Source organism: Rousettus aegyptiacus, unplaced genomic scaffold (genome assembly GCF_014176215.1).
Source record: "Rousettus aegyptiacus isolate mRouAeg1 unplaced genomic scaffold, mRouAeg1.p scaffold_m13_p_7, whole genome shotgun sequence".
Taxonomy (NCBI): domain Eukaryota; kingdom Metazoa; phylum Chordata; class Mammalia; order Chiroptera; family Pteropodidae; genus Rousettus; species Rousettus aegyptiacus.
The window spans coordinates 6620242-6642989 of NW_023416310.1; the positions used below are offsets into that span (position 1 = coordinate 6620242).

The 22748-nt window shown below is 45.0% G+C and overlaps 1 protein-coding gene and 1 pseudogene across 3 annotated transcripts in view; one reads left to right on the forward strand and one right to left on the reverse strand.

Annotated features, from left to right (window-relative positions):
• Positions 1-22748, reverse strand: part of NBAS (NBAS subunit of NRZ tethering complex) — a 258704-nt gene that overhangs the window by 41087 nt on the left and 194869 nt on the right. For all 3 annotated transcript variants that reach the window (XM_036224652.1, XM_016144790.2, XM_016144791.2), the window contains 3 exons: positions 6315-6533; positions 3163-3365; positions 1044-1133 (listed from right to left, as the gene is read on the reverse strand). In XM_036224652.1, coding sequence (XP_036080545.1) covers positions 1044-1133; positions 3163-3365; positions 6315-6533 — 512 coding nt within the window. The remainder of the gene's footprint in view (positions 1-1043; positions 1134-3162; positions 3366-6314; positions 6534-22748) is intronic.
• Positions 14200-14319, forward strand: LOC118606025 (annotated as a pseudogene).

Below are 22748 nucleotides of genomic sequence, written 5' to 3' on the forward strand. Positions count from 1 at the left end.
CGGCTGACCCTGCATTCTTACACGCAAACCCTGGGCACAAAGCGATGTCTGGAAATGTGCCCTAAGGGCACCTGATGCTACACCGCGATGCAGTGCCCGGGGGAGCCCTGGCTCTAGCCCAGGCGTGCGGCTCTGGGCACCGCCCACCTCTCTCTCCAGCCTCTTCTACCCCCACCCAAAAACGGCGGCACCGTATCCAGCCATCAAAAATAATGACCATGAAATCTATAAAGATGACGGGGGGAAAGTTACAACAGCAAGTAAATAACATATAAAAGTATTTATCTATTTTGATCAAAACTATAGAAAAGGATATCTGTCCCTGACCAATAACCACACAGAAAGTAACCTACAAATAAACAGCATTATATTGCGGAATGGAACTATGGGGAGTTTTCTCAAACACTTCATTATTGTTATATCATATTTTCCATTGAAAAAAGAAACTTTGGATGAGACGTTAGGGCTGACACGGACAGCAGACACAGGAAAGATCTCTAACTCTGGGGAGCACTTAACTGTTAATTTGTCATTACTGCCATTGTTCCTATCAGTGTGATCGCATCTGAACGAAACATTCTTTCTCAAAATGCCATCGGGGGCACATACCTTTCCAGACTTACAAAGCCTGTATATTCTTAGTCCTCAGATAAGACAGATCAAACAAATATACAGCTTTAAAATATATATATATAACATACACACTCTAGAAATGTCGCCACTTAACACAGTTAACCTCCTGGGGTCATGAGCCCCTTCTCTAAGAGGCTCCCAGCAGTTCCCCTCCCCCGCCTGCCGAGGTGCGAGGCAGGAAGACAGCACACTCGCTGGGGCAAGAAGGCCCAGGAGAAGCTGAGCTGGGCTGGCGGGGGAAGCACGCGGCTGGGAGCCGCGTCTCCATCTGCAAAAACACTCTTCGGTCGTGCAGAAACACCCAGAAATGTCGCTTAGTCTCGGAAGCGTCACAAATATGGATATTAAAGGTAATCCCAAGACTCTGAGGGAAGCTACGAGATCACACCACACACTTGTTCTAGGCTTACCCCTGGTCCACACTGGCGTGGACGGCTGCAACGACACCTTCCAGGACCTGGAGCGGGTCCCCGGGCCCGCCGAGGTCAGCGCGGCCTCCGCTGTGAAGGGAAGGAGAGGAGAAGGAGTGAGCAGAGGTCACCCGAGCCTCGGGCACAGGCTGGCGTCCGCGCCCAGGCGAAGCCTGCTGGACGCTGGCGGAGAACACCGCCGGCCCACGGCCGTTCGTGGTACGTGCAGCCCGCCCAGGGACACCCCCATGACGGATGCTGTCGATACGAAAATGAAACATTTCCTGCCCTTACGGAGCTCACAGTCTGACATATATGCGTGTTTTCCCGTCAAGAGAACGACAAAACCTACTTGCATGCTGTCGTTCAAAGAGCATTCAATGATCATTAACTACGCGATGCATTTAAAACATTAAATATGCAATAATCGCCTAAATTCCCCACTTGACCTTTTATTGAAACACTCAGGTTCCCACGGCACTTAACAGGTACCAGGCGCTGGTGAGCGCTTGATGCACACTCTGCCGCTCGGGGCCCGGCAGCCCAGCGACGGGAACTGCTGCGCCCGCCGCGCACGCGTGGGCGCCTGGGGCTCCGGTGACACGCAGGACGGAACCGTCTTGGACGAGGGTTCTGATTACGTCAAGTTGTGCGATTTAAACCAACTGCTGCTCAGTTATTTTCACGCCTACGTTATTTTATGCCTACTAAATTTTATTAATTTTCTCAAAGGTAAATTCCTATGGACATTGTCACTAAGAATGTCTTTTCCTTTGAAAAAAATAAAGTCACAGAACTCCTGATCCATTTCCTTCCACTGCTAAAAGGTTTAATTCTGTGTATTAAGTATGGCGTTTATCAGTTCAGAACTACATCTTTAGTAGAACTGGGTGCGGGGTAGGAGAGAAAAGTATACTTACGTTGGAATTTTATAAAGGTAAAATGATCACATATCATACTTTAATTATTAATAGAAAATGTGCGATTTTTAGAAAATAAACTAAATCCATCAAAGCACTAATGTTTCGAAATGTTTATTTTTGTGAGCTCCATCTAAACCTTGATTTAAGAAATAAAAAGATAACTATGAATCAAAAGATACAGAATGTGGCAAACAAGTACATTTCTTCATTTGAAAGAGGAAAGTGGTTCTTATAGCTACCGCCTTTACTGCCACCAAAACATAACATAATAATAAAACAAAGCTTTTTTAATTTGGCATTTGTTATTTCTAAAAAATACTACATTTTATTTCTCATTCTATAAAATCATCAGATATCTCAGAGCACTAAGCAAAGAGCTATACAAAGCTGGGGTGATTAAACTGATAAAGGCTCATTTGATTTCAGTTCAGCTTCCGAAAACTGACATGCATTTAATCAAAAAGTTCCTCAAGAGCAATACAGAATTACAAAGAATGCTCGAAAGGAGAATGAAGTGAACACAACTAAATCTTTTAGCCTAATTGCATTATTCACAGAAAGCACTTGATGCCTCATTATTTTCTTAGTTTAATCTTCCCTTTTTCTAACCCTCCTTGGATGCATTCCTATAAAAGACATCAGTATATCAACATAAAGTTAGAATTTCTCAATTGTGGGTTATTTTTTGCCATTCATTGCAGGTGAATAATGCCCTAAGACACTGAAGAGCAGTCTGACTTCTCCAGTATATGACTGACCTTGCCTTGTGTAGTTCAAAAGAACCTCTGGGAACCATTCCACTGCTATGAAGAAGGGAAATTTGAAAAGGCAAGATGTGAAAATCCACTCTGAGGTCACATGACACTGACAACTGTTTCACATGCCATTCTGGCCTCTCCCATATTTCAAGAAAATTGGGGGGATAGAGGGTGTCTAACCAGAAGTTGGCTCATTTCTTGATCTATTACACACAATACTGATAGGCACATTTTCAGGGTTCTCTATTCTCAAGACATAAAGCTTTGCAAAAATCTAGTAATATATAATCTCTCTCTCACTTTTACACAGTACTTCACAGTTCATAAAATGCTTCTACATGCACGATGGTATTTTATCTTCCTAACAACCATGAAACGAGCACTATTATTGGCAAACTATCACTTCAGGTTTTCATCAATGGCCACTTTATAGCTTACCTCAATGCAGAAATTATCTTCATTATTGCACTCTGTACTACATCCTTGGGCGAGAGGTCAAGAGGGCCCACGGCCACCTCTAGCAGCTGCTGAATCATTCTCAGAGGCTGGCCATCTAAACACATGGCCACAGCTTGATCACGCAGCTTCCCGCTTTCTGATCGGGACAGATCATAGAGTTTACAGTATTTCTGCAGGATTTCCTGAAAAGAAAAATATGGTATTTAACACCTAAATACAGTATTCAACACCTAAATATGGTATTCGATGGAAATTAAGTGTCCAGATGTAATAGTGAAACATTTAGAAGATTCTCAAAGCAAATACATTATTACGACCACAAACCACACTGAAGAAAACCTAATGGTTACTAAGAGCTTGGGCTCTAGGGCCGCCCAGGCTGGAGTGCAAGTCTAGCTTGACCACTTCATAGTGGGCGCCTTTGTGATCTTAAATTTCCGTATCTGTAAAACGAGGTTGAGGATAATAGAGTTTTGTGAGTAGAAGGTGTTGTGAACGTTAAACAAAATAACATAAAAGTCAGTCCTTTAGCACAATGTCAGGCACAAGGCAACACTCATTTAGGACAAGTTTCTCTACTCTTATAATTGTGCTGCAACCACGTAACAGTTATAACCTATTGAACATCAGCCACACAGACCCGGGCACTGTGCGTCTGTCATCTCATTTAATGCTTATGATGATCCCTCAAGGAGTTTCAACTAGCTCCACTTTATTGAAAAGGAAACTCAAGACCAACACTGTCACCGTGGGCAAAGTCGCACGGCCGGCCGGCCATCAAGGATGTCAGGGCCGGAATCTAAAGGTCTCCTCCCCCCGGGCCCCCTGCCACATTGCCTGTTCCCCTTTGATAATATCTGTAAAAATCAACGTGACAACAAATAATTTAAGAAACAGGACACAGACTATTTATTGTTTGCGGCAAACCGACTACGGCCACTTTGCGTCAACAACACTTTCCGGGTTCTTCACAGCTTCGCGAGCAGCACGCACGCGCTGTGCTGCCTTCCAGGGCCACCGTGCGAACATTTACCTGGACGTCTGCTGACACGGAGGAATCGCTACCATTCTTGATCGTGGTAGCACTGCGGTGCTTATGCTTAAATGCGTCTTTTAGAAATAGATATGTTAGTATCAATGGGTAAAATCAAAAGACCACGGGGGTTTTCTCTAAAATGATCCGCAGGAGCAGGGTGAGGGGGGGGGGGGGCACAGGTAAAATCAAGACTGGTCACATTTTGATAAGTGTAGAAGTTGGGAGTGGGCTACGTGAGATTTTGTTTTACTCTTCTCCCCACTGTGAAATTTTCTATTAAAAAAGAAAGTTTGGTCAGGCAGGGCGATTATTCACACCCTTACTGAGACAAGAGGGGGCTGAGTCTCCACAGGATGAAGGCCTCTCATCTGGACTGCACTAACCTAACGAGTTGTAAGATGTTCTTTCGCTGGGTTTATAAAGAGGTTAAAATCAAGGCCTGAATTTAAAAGGGACAAGTGTATGACACTGAAAGTTTATTTCCAGCATTTGCTATGAAAGGTGCCTTCATAAAATCAAATAGTGCCCAGCGGAGGAACCAGAAGCATCTCCTATCACGGACCTTCCATGGTTGGCCCGAACCTAATTCGCAAGCGGCCAAATTTAAATCACAGCCTTGTTGAAACAAGCGGCTGTTTTTGTCAATCACCTTCTTGGCCCCAACACACCATTCTAGTCACTGAAAGACAATGCTTGTTCCAAGGGGAGTAACGACAATCTTCTGAATTTGAATACAGTATATACAATTAAAAAAATAAGACAAGTATTTTAAAAATTTTAAATTTTTACTTAAAAAAAATTAATACTCATAAGTATGTGTCACTTTTATTTGAAGAGTCGATGTTTGTCCTAGTTCTTGTAATTGTGGATTGCAGCACTGTGAGTGTCAGCAGGATAAAATCAAGATTCGTATGGCCAACACGTTCCCTTCCAAGGCTTCTATACTGCTAACGCCATTATTTAATGTCATTTGTTAGTCAGGCTAAAAGACACTGAAAAACACAACAGCTATCAGACTTTTGAATTCTTCCCATTCTTTTCCACGAGGGGTTTGCATTTATGTGTCTCAAACAATTTTGAAGTCTTCCATTGGTTCAGGTTCATCATCTGAACTCACCTCCACTGACTGATCTTTGTTTGTAGTGAGGAATACTTTTTCACTAGCTAAGAATACAATTCAATAAATATAGAAGGTCTAGAAAAATAAAAGATGAGGTTAATGGCCACTCATGAGTCCATTTACCATAGCATTAAAGAGGTAAATGGAATATTATTTATATATCTAACTGTTGTTTTCACCTATATGAAAACCATTTACTTATTGATTTGTCAACTTTTTCAGTTACGGGAAAGGATATCTAAAAATTCCATGACTGAGTTCTTTGTGACAATACGGAACGAGAGCTCTAGAGGCCACAGAGGATTTGCCCCCAGCCCCACACACTGGTCCTCACACCCCAGAGCGGCAGGGGCTCCCGACCTCACGGGGGTGCTTTCTGAGGCAGTACAAGGGTCTCAACTAGAAACCAACAAGGGGCGGTTTTACTAGCAAAAAAATTCATACCACTAACAAAGTTATATTGGAAACACGCAACATAAAAACAGGATGAGTACATGCAATTAAAAAAATAATAATAACTGAAACAGAAATGGGAGGTTATTTGATTTTTTTTTTTTCCTGAAAATTAGGGGGAAAAATCAGTCTATCATTCAGTTAGAGAGAACGACACCGACCAGCTAGAAGTGGAGCTGGCAAACCACTGTCCTTCCCACTTCTCAGCTCTGGTGACCGCTCCATCCCTGACCGGGTTCAGCTTAGGCCCGAGCCCTCCCTCTCACCCTATCTCCTCGCCTTCTTCCTCTCAGGTTATCAATTGTGTGAAGTGGCCCAGAATCCTTTTTTAAAAAAGTGAAAGCCGAACGGACAATCAAGTGACAATGAAGGAGTTAAAGGAGAAAGGCTTGAGGACAGTTTTCAAGGATATCTGGAATGCCGAAAACCCTCTCCAAACTACCAACATCGCTTTAAAGGATAAATGAAAGAATATGCTCATAGCATCTAGCGACTGAGCTTAAGAAGTTTTCATTTCATTACCTGCTCACTATTCTTCAGAGAAACGATGAAGCTATGGTTGAGGGTTTCCAGGTGAGCGAGTGATTTCTCCAGATGATTCAAGGCATCTACGTAGGTCATTTCAGAACCGTTAGCTTCTTGAATGTTTTCTTCCAGATTTCTTTTCCTTGACTTCTCAATAAAATGTTTGACTGCCTTAATAGCCATTCTAGTCATCTCTTTACGTTCTTCCACAGACAGCTTGATCAAGAACAAAAAAAGCATTGAACAATGAGACAAGCCTATGTTCTTACATGTGGTACATTCAACAAGGTTTTAATGAGACAGAACAATAGTGAAATTTTAATATCTACAACTTTACGCAATGAGTAGGACTTATTATACCACTTTGTCTTCAGTGAAGAAAACAGAAACAGTTATTTGCAGCATTAGTGAACAGAGATTTTTTTTTAGCACTACATATCTTGTTGTTTCAATGAAACGCTCTTCCCTGTGCTGCAAGGCGGGCTCCTCGTGGAGTTTCAGCGCCAAGAGCCCCCAGCAGCCCGTCCGTGGGCAAGCCCTCCGCCCCGCGTCCAAGCACGTGGCCCACCCCCGGACACACGCGCCCCTGCTCAGCACTGCGGACGAGGGCCACACGCGTCGCTGAGCGCTGCCGCACAACCTGCTGTCGACGCGAGAGGTGGGTGAACTTTTTCCAAGTTTAAATTTTTTGACCTCATCGCCGGTGTCAACAGAAAAGTTTGTTTCCCCTTATTTTTAACCATCTTTCAAAATAACTAAATAGCCCGACACTTATTAAGAATGTAGAGTGTAAACATATGCAACCCTTATTTAATTTTCCTGAGAGAGCCAGGACCTCTAAGATGCAGAGTGATATTATGATAAAAGATAGAAGGGCTTTTTTCTGGCTGGGAATTTTATTTAATAGGACATTTAAACTTTTCATCTCTTAAAAAAAAAAGTTTAATTGCTGAAAGACTAGAGGGTGAGTTAATGACACATAAGTTTAACACTGAGTTCCCTGATAGTAGACTTATTTTCTCTGAACTCTTCTATGATGGAATGAACAAAAAAGTCAAAGAGAATAAGATTGCCAAAATGTACCAGAGTGAAAAATAGCAATTTTCGTCACCAATCCTAGTGGCCACGAGGTACTTTTATTCTTAACCTTCTTTTTTGAAGCCCATAGAAATTACATATCGTTCACACGCATCATTACTGTAAAAACCAAAGATTTTATAAAACTATTCCCTGACAGCAATCTGCTATTGCTATTTTAAAAATGGAAATTTTGTAAAATAAAGACAAGTGGATAAATTGTTCTACCACTCAATAAATAGATATTGAGCATCTATTTTCCGGGGCCTATGGAAAAATGAGATAAAAACATGAACCGGGCTCAAAGAAACCACAGTTAGTATAGGAGATAAGAGAGCAGGAAGGGGAAAAATTAAGGAGTCAGCCATGGCGTCTGCAAATCTTATTGGGTCTACCTTTAAGACAAATCCCGACACCACCCGATCCCAAGCCACCATCGCCTCTCACGTACCGCAAAGGCTCTGACTGGCTACCCAAGTAGCAGAAAGGGTGGCGATCTCCGGACACCAGCATTCCGCGGACACCCAGGCATTCGCCAGCCCCCTTGCAGCTACGAAGAGCCACGCTGCAGCCCACGGAATCTGAACAGAGTGGGGTGCTACTGCTGAGCCGAGGCCACACGTATCATTTCCGGTCTCCCTTCTGTCCCAGTTGAGGAGGAAGCCGATCCCAGGAGGCACCAATGGCAGAGCATCCATTGGCCTGGACCCTAAGTGAGTTTGTGGTTCAGAGCCCTCTGCCATCTCTTAGTGGAACAGGTGCATGAGGGAATATGAACCTTTGTTGTGTGAACCACTGTGATCCTGGGGTTAACTGGTCACCCCAGCATTCCCTAGCAGCAGAATATTTTAAAAATGCAAATCTGATCATGTCACTCCTCTCCTCAAATCTATTTAGTGGCTTCCCAGCTCATGAAGGGTAAAACATGGCGGGCCCCGCAGGGCTTGCTCCTCGCCTCGGCACCTTTCCACCTGCTGCCCCCGACGGAAATGTCCCCCAGGAGGCCTCGTGGCTCGTTCTCGTGCTTCGCTCGGGTCCCCTGCTCCTGACCCTGCGTTATTTCTCCTTCGTAACTGACGCACTGTGTTTCTACTTGCTTCGCTGTCTGTCACTGTTACGTTCCCAGAACCCAGAATGACGGCTCATACATGATAAATGCCCAATTTACTGAACATACAGTGGGCGAATAGCAACATTTAAAAAAGACAGCAGAGCAAAAGCAGAGTTACAGAAAGGGAAATGCTTACGCTGTGACGTCTGACCGCCAGCGCGCACTTCGGAGTAGATGCCGCGGGGGTGGCAAGGGCCACACAGAGGGCGCGTCAGTCTTTGCAGGCCACACACGTACGGTCTCCATCACGAATTACTTTGTTTTTTTGTTGTTGTTGTTGTTTTTGTTTTTTTTGGTTGGTTAGTTGGCTTTTACAATCCTTTAAAAAGAAGTAAGAACCATCTAAGCTAAGGGCTACATGAGAACAGGAGGTGGGCTGAATCTGACCTATAGGCCACAGTTCACTGCCTCCCTCCTTGATCTATAATATTAGAAAGCTATATTTAAAAAGATGAACTGAGAATAAATTGCAAGTGGCTCTGAGGGCCAAGTTAGCCATGGAATCTGAACTGGAGGGGTTCAGAAGCCACGGAAGGCGACCTGCAGACTGAGGACAATTACGTGGAAACGGCTCATTCGGTTCCCACTTAAACACACACCGTGGGAGAATCTTATCCCAAAGAGAAATATGGATCCCCAGGTATCTGAGAACAAAAGGTCATCCTTTCTCAAGCCTTCCAATGCCTGTCCTTCTAAAATCAGCTCAGAGTCCTCACCCTCGGAAGCCGCCCCGGCCGCCACGCCTCCTGCCCGGGTTAGAAACCGGCCCCACGCGTTCCCAAAGCACTCGGTGCTGACCCCAGACGAAGAACAGGCCGCTCTGCGCTCGAACGGTGCCGCGACCCGTGCGTCGGCCTGCCTCGACACCGAGATCCTGCAGGGCCCACGCTGTCCTGTTCCGTCTCTGTATCTCCGGCCCCTGATATGATGTCTAGCCCACTGGAGACAGACGGACCGTCACTGCTAAATCACTGAACGACTCTGATCAACATACAGGGGGGAAAAAGAGTCTATTTTAAAGTGCAATGAAGTGACACGTTCTCAACACGTCCCTAGAAACGTGTGATCCAGACTGCGCCAGCAGGCTGCAGTTTACTAGGACATTTTACAGGACTTCAAACAAAAATGGATGGGGACCAGATGTATGCCATCAGAACAATGCCAGTCCGCAGTGATGACTGTCGGTTTATTCATTCGAGATACATCCGCTGAGCGTATGCTGGACTTTGCCTGAGGCTGGGTGCCTGCGACACACAAAACTAGATCAGGTCCCTGCCCCTGGGTATGTCAAAGTCTGGCTGGAAATACAGAGATCAAAGGCAGCACAAAGAAGCAGGATGATATAAAACTGCAACAGAGTCAAGAGGAGATGCTGCCGGGGGGCCCAGGAAGGTGGCCGGCCCCACCTGGGAGGGAGAGGGCCAGGGGGTCGGGCAGGGTTTGCTGAAAGGAAGCTACTTCTAAGAAGAGTCTTCAGGAGCGAGGAGGCATTAAGGCAGGGAAGGAAGAATTCTGAGAGGTCATGAGGTCAAAGGAGCAAATGGGGGACCTGGGAGTCCAACGGCCTGGCTAGAATACAGAGAAAAAGTGAAGACGTGTCAGAGAACGAGGAAGAATCGCGCTGCGGTGACATCGCGAAGGGCCAGCGGGTAGGCCAGGCTGCTGGGGCTGCTCCTCACCAAGCGTGGGGAGGGACGGAAGAGAGGGTCTTCAGCAGAAGAGCGACACAATCAGTACTGCCATTTTCAGGGAATGGCCTGATTGGAAAGCCACCAAGACAACTCTCACGTGTAGGTACTTTGAGGCTGATAAATCTTGCTACGCAGACACTTTTTCTTTTCCTTTTTTTTTTTTTTAAATAAGAATGCAGTATGACTTTGAAGATAAGGCTGGTATTTAGGAAATGGCAGGGGACTTAAGAAAACCTAGTTGCCACCTAGAGTCAGGTGGAAAAATCAGGGTTTGTATACTGTTTACATAGCTAATAGTAACTACATAAAACAGTGAGACAATCAAGAGCAAAATTATTTTATTCATGTATTTTTTTAACATCCAATTTGAGAGATTGAAAAAAAAAAAATCCGTTGACTAATAAGGGACAGAGAGATACCCACTCGTTTTGGTTTCCATTTAAAATCTCACCTTACTTATCTTTCATTTTTCCCTCTTTCGAGCATCCTTCACCCCTGACCAGATGCTAGGCCTTGTCCTGGCACAGGGATGCGGACGTAAATTAAGATACAATCTCTACCTCTGAAGAACACACAGTCTAATGGGGAAGTCGAACACAAAAAGTTATTCGTAAAACGTGACAGAAGCTTACATTACGTATGTGGGTGCACCTAGAGCAAATGTCTTAGAAAAGCAAGCAAGTCTTTCCAACGGTGGAGACACCTGAGCCAAGCCTTGAGTTGAGGGGCGAGCATTTATTCACGTGGGAAGAGGTGGGCGGGGTGGGCCTCGGGCAGAGAGGGCAGTGCGAGGACTTTGACGAATGCTTTTGTAAAAGAGAATGTTCTGTGGCTGTGACTCTCGGCCTTTCATTATGCTCTCAAACACCCAGGCGTGTAATAGATGCCCACCAAAAACAGAGGCTCGTGACCTTGAGGAGTCTCAGGGAAGTGGAGGAGTGGGTACAGAGCAGCAGCTAATAGTGTATTTGGGAAAAGAGGAAGAATAGTTTTGAAAATATACATGGAGTTTGATCTCTATAGCTCCTCCGTCCCACTGCCAAGAAAAGTTGGCCACTCTTTCTCCCCCAGCCTCACCACCCCAGAAGCCTTGGTGGTGTAGGAGAAAGTGTGTGTGTTCGGACAAGGGACTGTCCCGCAGGAGACGAGATGCAAACGAAGGCTGGCTGAGCACGGTGCCACGTTGAAAAACTTACACATTCTCCTTCAGGCCCGTGGCCTTCAGAGTGGGGTGTGTGCACTTCCAGCACACACAGTCTCTTCAAAGGGTACACGGGCGCGTACAGTTTTAAGGAAACCAGTTTCTGAATTTCCACCTTCTGTAAATACTTTCCTAAAACTGATTCTTTTGAGAACACACCCCAGAGGTCAGGGGGTCCAACCTGTTCTTTTTCAACTCCCACTTGGCAAGAGGCCTGCCTACACCCACAAGAGAAGGGCCTGCCTCGCATTCTCCCTCAGTACAAATAGGATACGTTTTCCTGGAGTCTCGAAGCTCCAGAATACCAAATGAAGGGACGACTTAAAATACCAGTGCGCGACAGGATTCCAGCGACTGGATAACAGGTTTCTTGACGCACGTCACGAGGTTTCCAGTTCTTTAATGTCAACAAGATTTATAAAAAATCTAATTGAGCTGTCAGCTGACGCATCATTAAAAATAATTTTTAACAACAGATCACTATGTGATTTCGGGCTGAAAACTTGGAGGGCATCGAAAAAATTGAGCGGCAGTGCTATGACAGACCCCTTCCCCATCCACCGATGGGAAGGGAACGAGGCCTTGAAATATTCATATCTATAAAAATGTAAATGGAAAGAATTGATGTCGAATGCAATCTCAACCTCGCAATAAGTAACAGCCATCCAAGGGCGCATAAACTAATTAAAAGCAATGTGTAAAGCCCTACCCACCTCATTAAGATGTACATTCTAAATGCAATTTTATTTTTATAATAAATGTTTGTTTATAAAAAATTTTAACGCATCTATGTTGTTCTGATCTAATGTACACTGAAATAATTGAAACAGTAACTCAACGGTAATTTTTAAAAAAAATCTTAGAGCTTGATGGTCATAAGGAAAACTTTAAATGTTAATTTCTATTTACGTAATTACTTTTGACACAGAGAAAGTTTTAAAGCATAAAAACATGGCAGTATGATAAAATTACACAAAAATACACTGCAAAAAGTACGAAACAACTCTGTCCAAACTTCTTCACTAGGAGACTTGATCAAATTCTAGGGTGACCTCTGGCAGCCAAAGACCATGCCTGTCGGATGACCACAGTCCTTCTTAAAATGCCCGAGAAAGCTCAGTGCTGCAGGTAGAATTTACTGTTTGTTCCAGTCAAAACCTGGCGATAGATAGGTCGATAGGCCCCAGAGCCCCCTCTGAGAGCAATCGCTTTAGAAGGCTTGCAGCTATAAACCCTTTCTCTGTCCCTTTGAGATGGAAATCTTCTGCCACCCAGAACTGTCACCTCAAGGACCTGAAAGCCATCTCTTTGAAATGCCAAGTGCCTCGCTGCACCTTGGCATCTCAGTCATAAAGAAATGGGAAGTCTGTCTCCCAGGGAAGTGTCAGCTGGCAAACACAGTTGGCGCAGTCACGGGGACCAGCACCCCCCTCACCCCACACCCCACACCCCTTTAATAACGCCCTCCAGGGCCTTTCCTTCACCACGCCCCGGGAACTAACGTCTCCTGCTTTTCGTTTCGGGGACTCAGTTTACATGGCCTCTCTTCCCTGCTGCAGTAGTTAACAGTAAATAAAATGTCTTTCCCCCCCCTAACTGGAGTCTGGCTTTGTTTCTCTTTGCCAGAAGAAACAAGGTAGAAATAGTTTGAGGAGGAGATGTAAGCTTTCTCACTGCTAAAGGCGAGCTCGTTCTGAAGGGACAGTGGTGGGTATCGAGTCGTCACGTCAATGCAGATTTTCCAGAATAAAAATGGAGCTACGCAATGCTTTTTAATTTAAATGTCAATATTTAAAATATTGGCAGTGACATCATCCTTTGTAACCATTTAAAATTATGACAGATTTTAGATAACAAGGGCTGTGGTCTGAATGTTTGTGTCAAAATCCCAGCCCCCAAAGGGGATGGCATCGGTAGGTGGGGCCTTTGGGAGGTGCTCAAGCCAGGAGGATGGAGCCCTTGTTAATGAGATCAGTGCCCTTATAAAAGAGGCTCCACACGGCTCCCTGACCCCTTCTCCCGGGAGGACACAACAGAAAGGCAGCGACTACGAGCCCGTAAAGGGGCTCGCACCAGAACGCGGCCGTGCCGGTGCCTGTATCTCGGACCTTCAGCTTCCAGGGCTGTGAGCAGTAAATTTCTGTCATGTATAAACACCTGTTGTTTATAAGCTACTCAGCCTGTGGCGCTTTGTTTGTCATAGGACCCCGGACAGACCGAGGTGTCGAGTGCGTGAGAGGATAAATTCTCTTTCTTAGGCACATGAGCAAAAAAGTCTCAAGGCCACTGCTTTGGAGCACTGTTTGCCTGAGGTGTGATTTTTGGGTCACCGATATTGAAATCAACGCAGTGCATTTCAAAAACACAAATTCCTGAGCCCTTGTTAGATTTACTGACTCAATCTGTGGGACTGGGGGAGGCAATGGCATTCTAGGGAAGAAACCTATATTTTGCACAAGCTTTTCTTGGTTAATTCTAATGGCAATGGAAGTGTGTGACAAATTACTCAAGCTCTGGGGACTCTAAGCTTCCAAGTGACCCAACCAATTGGCCGGTGGTGAATGTAGGATATGGCTGACAGTCAGGAAGTCACTACAAGACTCTAGAGAGGTGGGTAGGTGAGGCTGAAAGATTTAGGATTTAAATAATATATGTAAAAGAACCAAAAGACACCAATGTGCTGTCCTGTGCTAGCTGCTGGAGTACGTACCGCCCTCACAGTATGCAGCCAGGTCCCTGTCAGTAGACCTAGCAGCTTCCAAACTTTTCAGTCCAAGGCCCATAGTAAGAAACAGATTGGAAGTCTACGGCCATGCCACCATGAACAAGCCCGATCCCGTTTGATCTCAAAAGCTAAGCAGGGTCGGGCCTGGTTAGTACTTGGATGGGAGACCACAAAGGGAAGACCGGGTGCTGTAGGCGTAAAACATAAAAAATTAAAAAAATAATGGATTGCAAACTGACAAAGTCCTTGCCATCTGTGAGGTCAACCAAGGATTGCCTCACCTAAAAAAAATAATAATTAAAAAAAAATAAACAGATTGTACGTCAAAACTCAGTAACATCACGATATATGTATATACGTATGTACAGATATTAAAAGCAGACAAAGGTTTCATGAAACAATACAACCCTTACTGAGCTGAGATAGTTCTGATAGTTTCTATTTTAATTTGCAATCTAGTGTTCTTTTTTTGTTTCTAGGCCCAATCACGGCATTCTACTGGCAGGATCCACTAGTGGATTATAACTCAGAGTTTGTAAAACACCTGAAAACCTGCTCCAGTGATGACAACATTACTCTCAGGGACTAATAAACATCGGGGCTACAAACAAAATATCGAATTATCTAAGTTGGATTTAACTGACTGCATTAAAAAAGAAATCACTTTGTTTTACCAACAGCCTAGCGGTTAATCCCTTCTGCGTAGCCGCGGGATGTTTTGTATGTGCTTTATTTCCACGTCTACTTTCCCTACTATATTGTCGAGTCCCCCACAGCAGACTCATATCTTATTCATTTTTTATTCTTAGTGTTTAGTACAGCATTTTAAGGACTGCTTTAAAATTATAAATATAGAATATTATGAGAGTATCTTAAACATTATATGACTGAAAATGAAAATTGAGGTTTTTTAAAAGAAAACTGCTTTAATATAGTTATTAAACACAAAAATGCAACTTTTGACATGTTCAGTTATATACATAACAAAAAACACCAGCATTAAAATTTTGCTCTGTTGCTTTAACTATCAATTGCTAATGCAATTAAAATGAACGAGGCAGAACACGGAGGCTACTTTATCTTTGCCTTTTGCCGTGTAATATAACCAGGGAAATATTATTCTTCTTCAGCAAAGTATAATGGCCCTATCTGTTTTACTATTCACTTTCAGCAGCGACATAACCTAAGACCTTCCTAAATTTTCCAATAGCTTGAAAGTCACCCTTCCCTTAATAGAGAGGACATGAGGAATGTTGGAAATGAGATGGAATGTTACTGCGATCAGTCTCATTGTGCATACACAGGTTTTAACAAAATCTGAAAGCATCCATTCACATTTTTCACTTAAAAAATTCCTATTATACACATGCATGTGCTGCTGTACAACACAAATTATTATTTAGATCATTTTAGGTAGATTCACTTAATTTACATCAAGACCAGTCAGTGTAAATATAAAAACCCCGATCTTATCCCAACACTGAAGACTACTTAGGACCGTTAAAAACCAAATCAAACTGTTGCTAAATTCTTTGAAATTGAGCAGAAAAGGATGCAAATACCATCCTTTTGACCTGAAAGGTAATAAAAAATATATAGGAAGAGGGATAAAAAGAAGTAGAAGGGGAACCAACCAGTACTGAGTCCCTACTTGCACCAAAATCTGTATATCTGCTATTTTATTTAATCCTCACAATAATCGGTCATGGTGGGTGTTCCGGGTACTGCGGTCACTGTCCTTACATCCTCTCAACACCACGTCTACCAGGAGCTGACCATGCAGCGTGCGCAGGGCTGACTCAGTGCTGCTCCAGAATTTAGTCCTGATAGAGCCAGACCATTCAGGCTGACCTCGCCCCTCTCGGCACCGTGATTAGCTCAGGTGACCCAAGCTAAAGCTAATCAGTACCTGGCAGACCAGGGCCCCAGGGATTGGTTCAGGGCTGACCTGATCAGCATAAGGCTTGGAATTTGTTTGGTGTCTGCGGGGAGCTCTCTCTCTATCTCACTGGATGTGAATTAGGAAGTGATATATCCCTGACTACTGCCTGTCATCACACTGAAGCAACAAAACAAAACAAAACAAAACAAAACAAAACAAAACCTTACGATGAAGCTAACACCAGAGACAGCCGAGAAAAGAGACGGAAAGTGACCGGCCCCTTGACGACCGCCCTCTGCTGAATCAGCCAACCCTGAGATCAGCCCGACCTCTGGGCCCTGAGCTACAGGAGCCAGTGGATTTTTCTGTCAGCTAAGAAATATAATTGGATATTTACTTGTGTCTAAAACTGTTTTAAATTAATCTATATTTTTGTACAGTAGTGATTACTGTACCCCATTACATGGAAGAGAAACCTGACAGTATTTTCCCAGGGTCAAGCTGGATGGGAACTCGGGAAGTTCTGGCCACAGACCTGCGTCTTCCTCCACTATCCATCCAGCTACGAGTAAAAGAACTGAATGATGTGCCTACGATCGGCCAAGATCCGATCCAATTCATATTCTACGTGCTGAGAGGCCGCAGCACTCACGTACAGAGCTTCTCAGATTTTCCCGGGCCCGTGCTGGTTTCAGCGGTTTTGCTCTGTCCTCATGAGCACTCAGTGGCATTAATCTCCGTCTTTCTCACACACGAGGGGCACGAAAAGTGTCTCATCAGACCAAGTGCCCTGGACAAAAAACTGGTTATACTATAATTAAGGAACTTTGCCAACTGAGTCAGTGAAACACAGGTAAAACAGTGTATGGATTTCCTCAAAGGATATTTATAAAAATGCGTTACGGAAACACACACACAGAGCACACGCCCCGCAGCGCAGTGATCACCAGCAATGGAGAGAGCGGGGCGTGCGGCCTGAGCTGGGCCCATCGCCGCTCCGGGGGACGCTGCAGCGGCCCCCACACTGGAGCGCCCCGTCTCCAGCCCAGGCCCTCTGTCCCTTCGTCCAATCGCCACCAAAGTGAGCTTTCTAAGGTGGAGAGCGGACGAAGTCGCTACCTCGCTTAAATGAATGTCTAACCGACGCAGGCCCAGGACGAAGTCTGAACGCCGCAGCCCGGGACCTGAGTTCGCATCACCAGGCCCGTCCCGATCTCTCCCCTCATGCCTACGCTTCAGTTCGCACCCCATGACTTGTCGTTAACTGAAGGGACGGAGGTTATTTCATGCCTTTATTAAAACTGCTAAATCAGACTGGAACGTTCCTCCCCCTGTAATCTTTCCTTGGTGGTACCCGTGACAAATATCCTCGTTTTATTAAGACGGAGTTCAAAGACCTCTTCTACTATGGAGCTGTTCCAGGCCATGTGCCTGGTACCATCGACTCAACTATTAACCATTTCTACCCTCTTTCTTCCACATCACGAGTCATCCAGCCTATCAATTATGAATCTTCCATTAATGTGTTTGCTGGCCATCATCATCTATGGAGAAAAGTTCCCCTTGACTGTCGACGGGCATCCTGACATGGCCCCCATTAAACAAGACTCTTCCTGTGGGTACCAGGGCTTGAAGAAGCAGTAGGCACTAGCTGAGAGAAGAGGCCACGGCTTTTTATTACCGATTCCTTTGCTTCGCAGCTAGAGAAAGTATTTATAATGTAGCAATTAGGACATAAAGCTGGTTATAGGTTTAAAAGATATTTAAGTGAGAGGAGGGAGCTTGCAGGGTGAACAGAGAACGGAGGAGTAAAGGGAGGCCACATCGCTGGAGACTCACAGCTGGACAACAAACAGCTCGGAGCCGAGACGTCTGCCCGGGGTGAGCCAGAGCACGTCCGCAGGGAGGCTGTCTTCACACTGTTTCCCCACTGCTTTTTACAGGTTAAAATATGCTCCGGTGTTTGCTGCACGTGATCCTGAGATTGCTTCTTTATTCCCCTAAATGTCCAGCCCCTGTGACTCTGGAGCCCACCCACTTCACAGGAAGGAGCGTGAACTCCTCACACTCACTAATGGAGAGGCCCGCGAGGGATGCACGTGTGCACACAAACGCACGCGTGCACACACACACGCACACACACATGCCCGCCGGCCCGCCACACGCCTCCCCAGGAGCGGAGGCACTGTCACTGATGGACTGCCGACGTGGTCTTTTGGCCAACTTTCAATGTCTTACTAAATTACTGCCTTAGCCAATTTGAAATAATTTTCCAAGCACAAATAGAGAATGAGTTTTCGGCTTGCCAGTCGGGCTAATAATCACTATCATCCCAGATGGGCTTTTGCAGCCAAATTTTCCAGGCAGCGGAGAGAGCGGAAAGCGAGATTTGGGGAGCAGACCTCTATGTGAACCCCGACTTTGTCACTTCTTTCTCGTGAGACACTGGAGCAGTTGTTTAACTTCCTGGAGCCTTAATTTTCTTCTCTGTTAAAATGGTGATAGAAGCATTTACTTCGCAGGGCTGCAGGAACACTCACAGGGTAACATTTCGATAAACACCCTCCTCTTTCTCTCGAAGCATCAGTGTGCAAGGCGGGGTCTGGAGAGAGACGTGGAGGAAACTGGAGGAACCACACCAGCGCGGCCCGGGCGACTGACGACGGACCGGGAGGAAACCCCGGCCTCCCTCGTTGGAAGAGGCGCCCTGGCAGGCGTTTGCGGGTCAGCGCTTCGGCTTCCACAGGTCACGGTATTCGCTGGACGCTGCACCCACAGCCTCCTCCGAGGAAGCAGCCAGGAGGGGCCCATTAGAATCGATCATCTGTTTGTCAACAAATCCCTTCACAATGTGAGCACAGCTGATGGGATCAGGGACCAGTAATGCCGCCAAAGGCGGCCATGTAAAGGCTGGACAATGACCTGCCCGGCTCTGTCCCCCGAGGCTGCTCTAGGCTGGATGGTGACATGCAACCAGAAAGGTTCCTCTTGAGAGAAAGTTCGCCGTGAGCGTGTGTGTGAGGGTGAGAGGTGGGGCAGCCACAGGGAGCGGGCTCGCACTCGTGCCGTGACCCGGCGGTGGCCGGGAGGCCTTGCTCACTGACGTGGCTTCCTTCACCCACGCCCTCGGAGTCGGCGCTTCGTTGTTCTTAGTTCAATGCCCCAGTGACTGAGGTGGCGGAGTGCGGGGGCGCCATGCAGCCTGAAAGAACCAGCGTGCCTTAGGAACGACGGGCGTGTGAGTGACCTCCAGTCTGCGTCTACATTCAGCGCAGGTTGGTTCTGAGCCAGGCACACGTTTAGAAATAAGGTCTAGGGGGTAACAGGGAAGCTGAGGCTGATCCCCAATCGAGCCGACATAGCATTCGAACACGTCACACACGGAGCGGTTTCCAGGTTGCTGTCCCCCGGAACCACCTCGGTTTTACGTTTCTAATGACTGTCCCCTCGCTACTCGGCTGGCCTCTCCAGACGTCATGTTATCAGTGTAAATGAGATTACCTAGAGCCAATGAATGAAAAAGAGTTTGTAAAATCAAGCTACAGTTTTCGTATAACCAGCATGTTTATAACAAGGTTTCAGGATACGACAGACTTCGTTTCAAATCCTGGTTCTGTCACTTATGTGCTGGCAGTCTGGAGACAGTCCCTTCACTGCTGTAAGCCTGTTTCACGACCCATAAAACAGGGGTGGCGCCATGCACGCGGCACGGCTGCTGCGCGGAGCTCATGAGAGAATGCGAGCAGGGCGCCCGGCGCGTGCCAGGCACCCAAAGGCAACGGCTCTTCTCCCGCCTTCGTCACCCTTCTCCGGTCACGCCTCCATCCACAAGTACTCGCTGGCTTCTTGCCTCCTCTCCACATCACATCAAGCTCCACTGTCTCTTGGAGATTCTTCACAATGCGTGGCCCATATGAACCACACAAACTCTCCGACTTAGTAAAGGTAAGACGGTCCCTTCCGGGGCTTTCACTCTCTAGGCCACCTCATCTTTGATAACCAGATAACTTGTCGCCGCCTTACTTCTTTAAGGTCTGTGCTCAAATGGTCCTTTCTCAGTGAGGTCTTTGACCATCTCGGTTTAAATTGCAGCTGTCCTGCGCTCCTGAGTCCTTCCCAGCTTTATTTTTCACTTGAATGTATTGCCATTTCACATGTCTAAACTTAGACACCTTTGTTAATTGTCCAGTTTCCACCTCTCCCTAGTGTTTGGTCCCTAACAGTAGAGATGGTTTTGTCTATTCTGCATAGTACTGTGCACCCAGCACTAAGAACTGTTCTTGATACACAGTAGGCACTGATGTTGATTTCCCACTGCTGTGTAACAAATTACTCAAATGTAGAAGCTTACACCATTTATTATCTCATAGATTTTGTGAATCATGGCTTGGGTAGGTGTCTCTGGATCAAGGTCTCTCATGAAGTTACAATCACACCACCGGCCAGGACTGTGGGTCAGGAGGGGATCCACTTCCAGGTTTCCTCACATGTTTATTAACAGCCTTGGTCTCTTGGTATGTGGGGCTCTTCACAACGCTCCCTCAATTCCCCAAGGATGAGTGAGCCAACAGTAAGCGAGCGTGCCCAAGAAGGAAGCCATAGTCTTTTGCAACCTAATTCTGTAAGTGGCATCCCATCATTTTTGCCGTATTCTATTCCATAGAGGTAAATCAATACACCCGGCCTACACTCTAGGTGAGTGGATTACACAAGGGATTAAATACAGGAAGGTGCAATCATTAAGGGTCATTTGAGAAGCTGTCCTCCCTAGCACTCAATATTTGTGCAGTGAAAGAGCAAATTTCCCAATGATGCATACCTGAAAACAAGACTGTCAGCCAAATGGGAAAATCAGATCGACTTCTCTGGGAACTCACAGATTTTTTACCTTTAATAAATGGAAGGGGGACAAGTAGGAGAAATACAACTCTGGAAGTCTAAGTACCATGTAAAACTTTCAACAGGGGAGCCTTTCCTTTCTTTAGGTCACTTTCCTCAGGACTATCCATATTTGATTTATTTATGAGTAAAATGTGTTATGTTATATCAAGTTTCAAAACTGCATTCTTTATCCCTCAAGTAGTCTGTCTGTCCCCATTGATTCTGTGCCTGTGACAGTCATTAGGGAGAAACAACCCCTTTTCCTATTTGCTCTTCTATGTTTATCTCCTAAGCTCCTGGCTTTTGCATTTTTGTCAAGATAGGATATGCTTATCGAACTAAACTCGTAAGCTGGAAACCAAAAGAAAATGTTCCTTAAAGTAAAGGCATTCGAGAACAAAAATGGAAAGACAATGTCTACGACCATCATAATATAGGCAGGGTTGCTGAAAGTCAGATGAGAGCAGTACACATTGCACACACCAGATATACGCTTGCAAAACAGAAGGCATTCGGTAAGCATTATTGATTATGTTTTCCTTTGCACATGCATTTATCAATACCTTTAAGTAGTACTTCTTATACTGAATTATAGTTCACTTAAGATGCATGCAATACATGTGCCCCAGTCAACTGTGAGCTTCTGAGGGCAAGGAGCTTGTCGGTCTTTTGTTTGTTTATAGCACCCAGAACAGCAGCGATGAAAATGTGCTTGTATAAGCATTTTCCAAATGTATTTGGAATGAATAAACCTCATTCAGTTCAGAATCAAAGCAATCAAATGATGACTACACCTAAACCAAAGATCAGTGGGGAAATATTTGTTATGAGATTAAGAAAAAATATTATGAGTAAACATCTAGTCATCTTGTGACAATGACTAAACATTTTATAACACTTTCACAGTCAGGTTTAGTATGATTATAAAATAACAAAAATGAACACCACAAAATTTAGGTGGGTGGGAGGCTAACATGACTACGCCCCCATGTACAGTCAATGAATCACTGACAAAAGAACGAGGAAAATATAATGGAGCTAAGACAGGCTTTTCAATATTCAAATGGTGCTGGACCAACTGACCATCCACATGCAAAAGAAAAAAAAATGAATCTAGACACGGATCTTACACCTTCACAAAATTAACTCGAAATGGACCAAATACCTAAATGTAAAACACAAAACTATAAAACTCCTAGGAGATTACAGAAGAGAAAATGCAGATGACCTTAGGTATGGCCATGAGCTCTCAGAGACAAAACCAAAGTCACACACAACCTGTGAAAGAAATAATGGATGGCTACCCTTCATTAAAATGAATAACTTTTGCTCTGTGAAAGATGCCAAGAGAATGAGACAAGCCACAGACGGGGGGGAAATATTTTTAAAACACTTCATAAAGAACTGTTATTCAAAATATACAAAGAACTCTTAGAACATTAAAAGAAAAAAAAAAAAGATTAAAAAATGAGCCAAAGACCTCAACAGACCTCATCAAAGAAGATATACGGATAGCAAAGAAGCACATGAAAAGATGCTCCATGTCACATATCCTCATAGAAATGCGAATTAAAACAACAATAAAACACCACTACACACCTATTAGAATTATGAGAACCACCAAAATCCGAAACAGTATCAACATCAAATGCAGGCGAGGATGTAGAGCAACAGGAACGCTCATTCACTGCTGGTAAGAACGCAGGATGGGGCGTTTGGTGGTTTCACACAAGACTAAACAGACTTTTACCAGACCATGTAGCAGTTGCACTCCTTAGTATACACTGGGAGCAGCTGAAAACTTATGTCCACATAAAAACCTGCACGTGAGTGTTTATAGCATCTCCGTTCCTAACTGTCAAG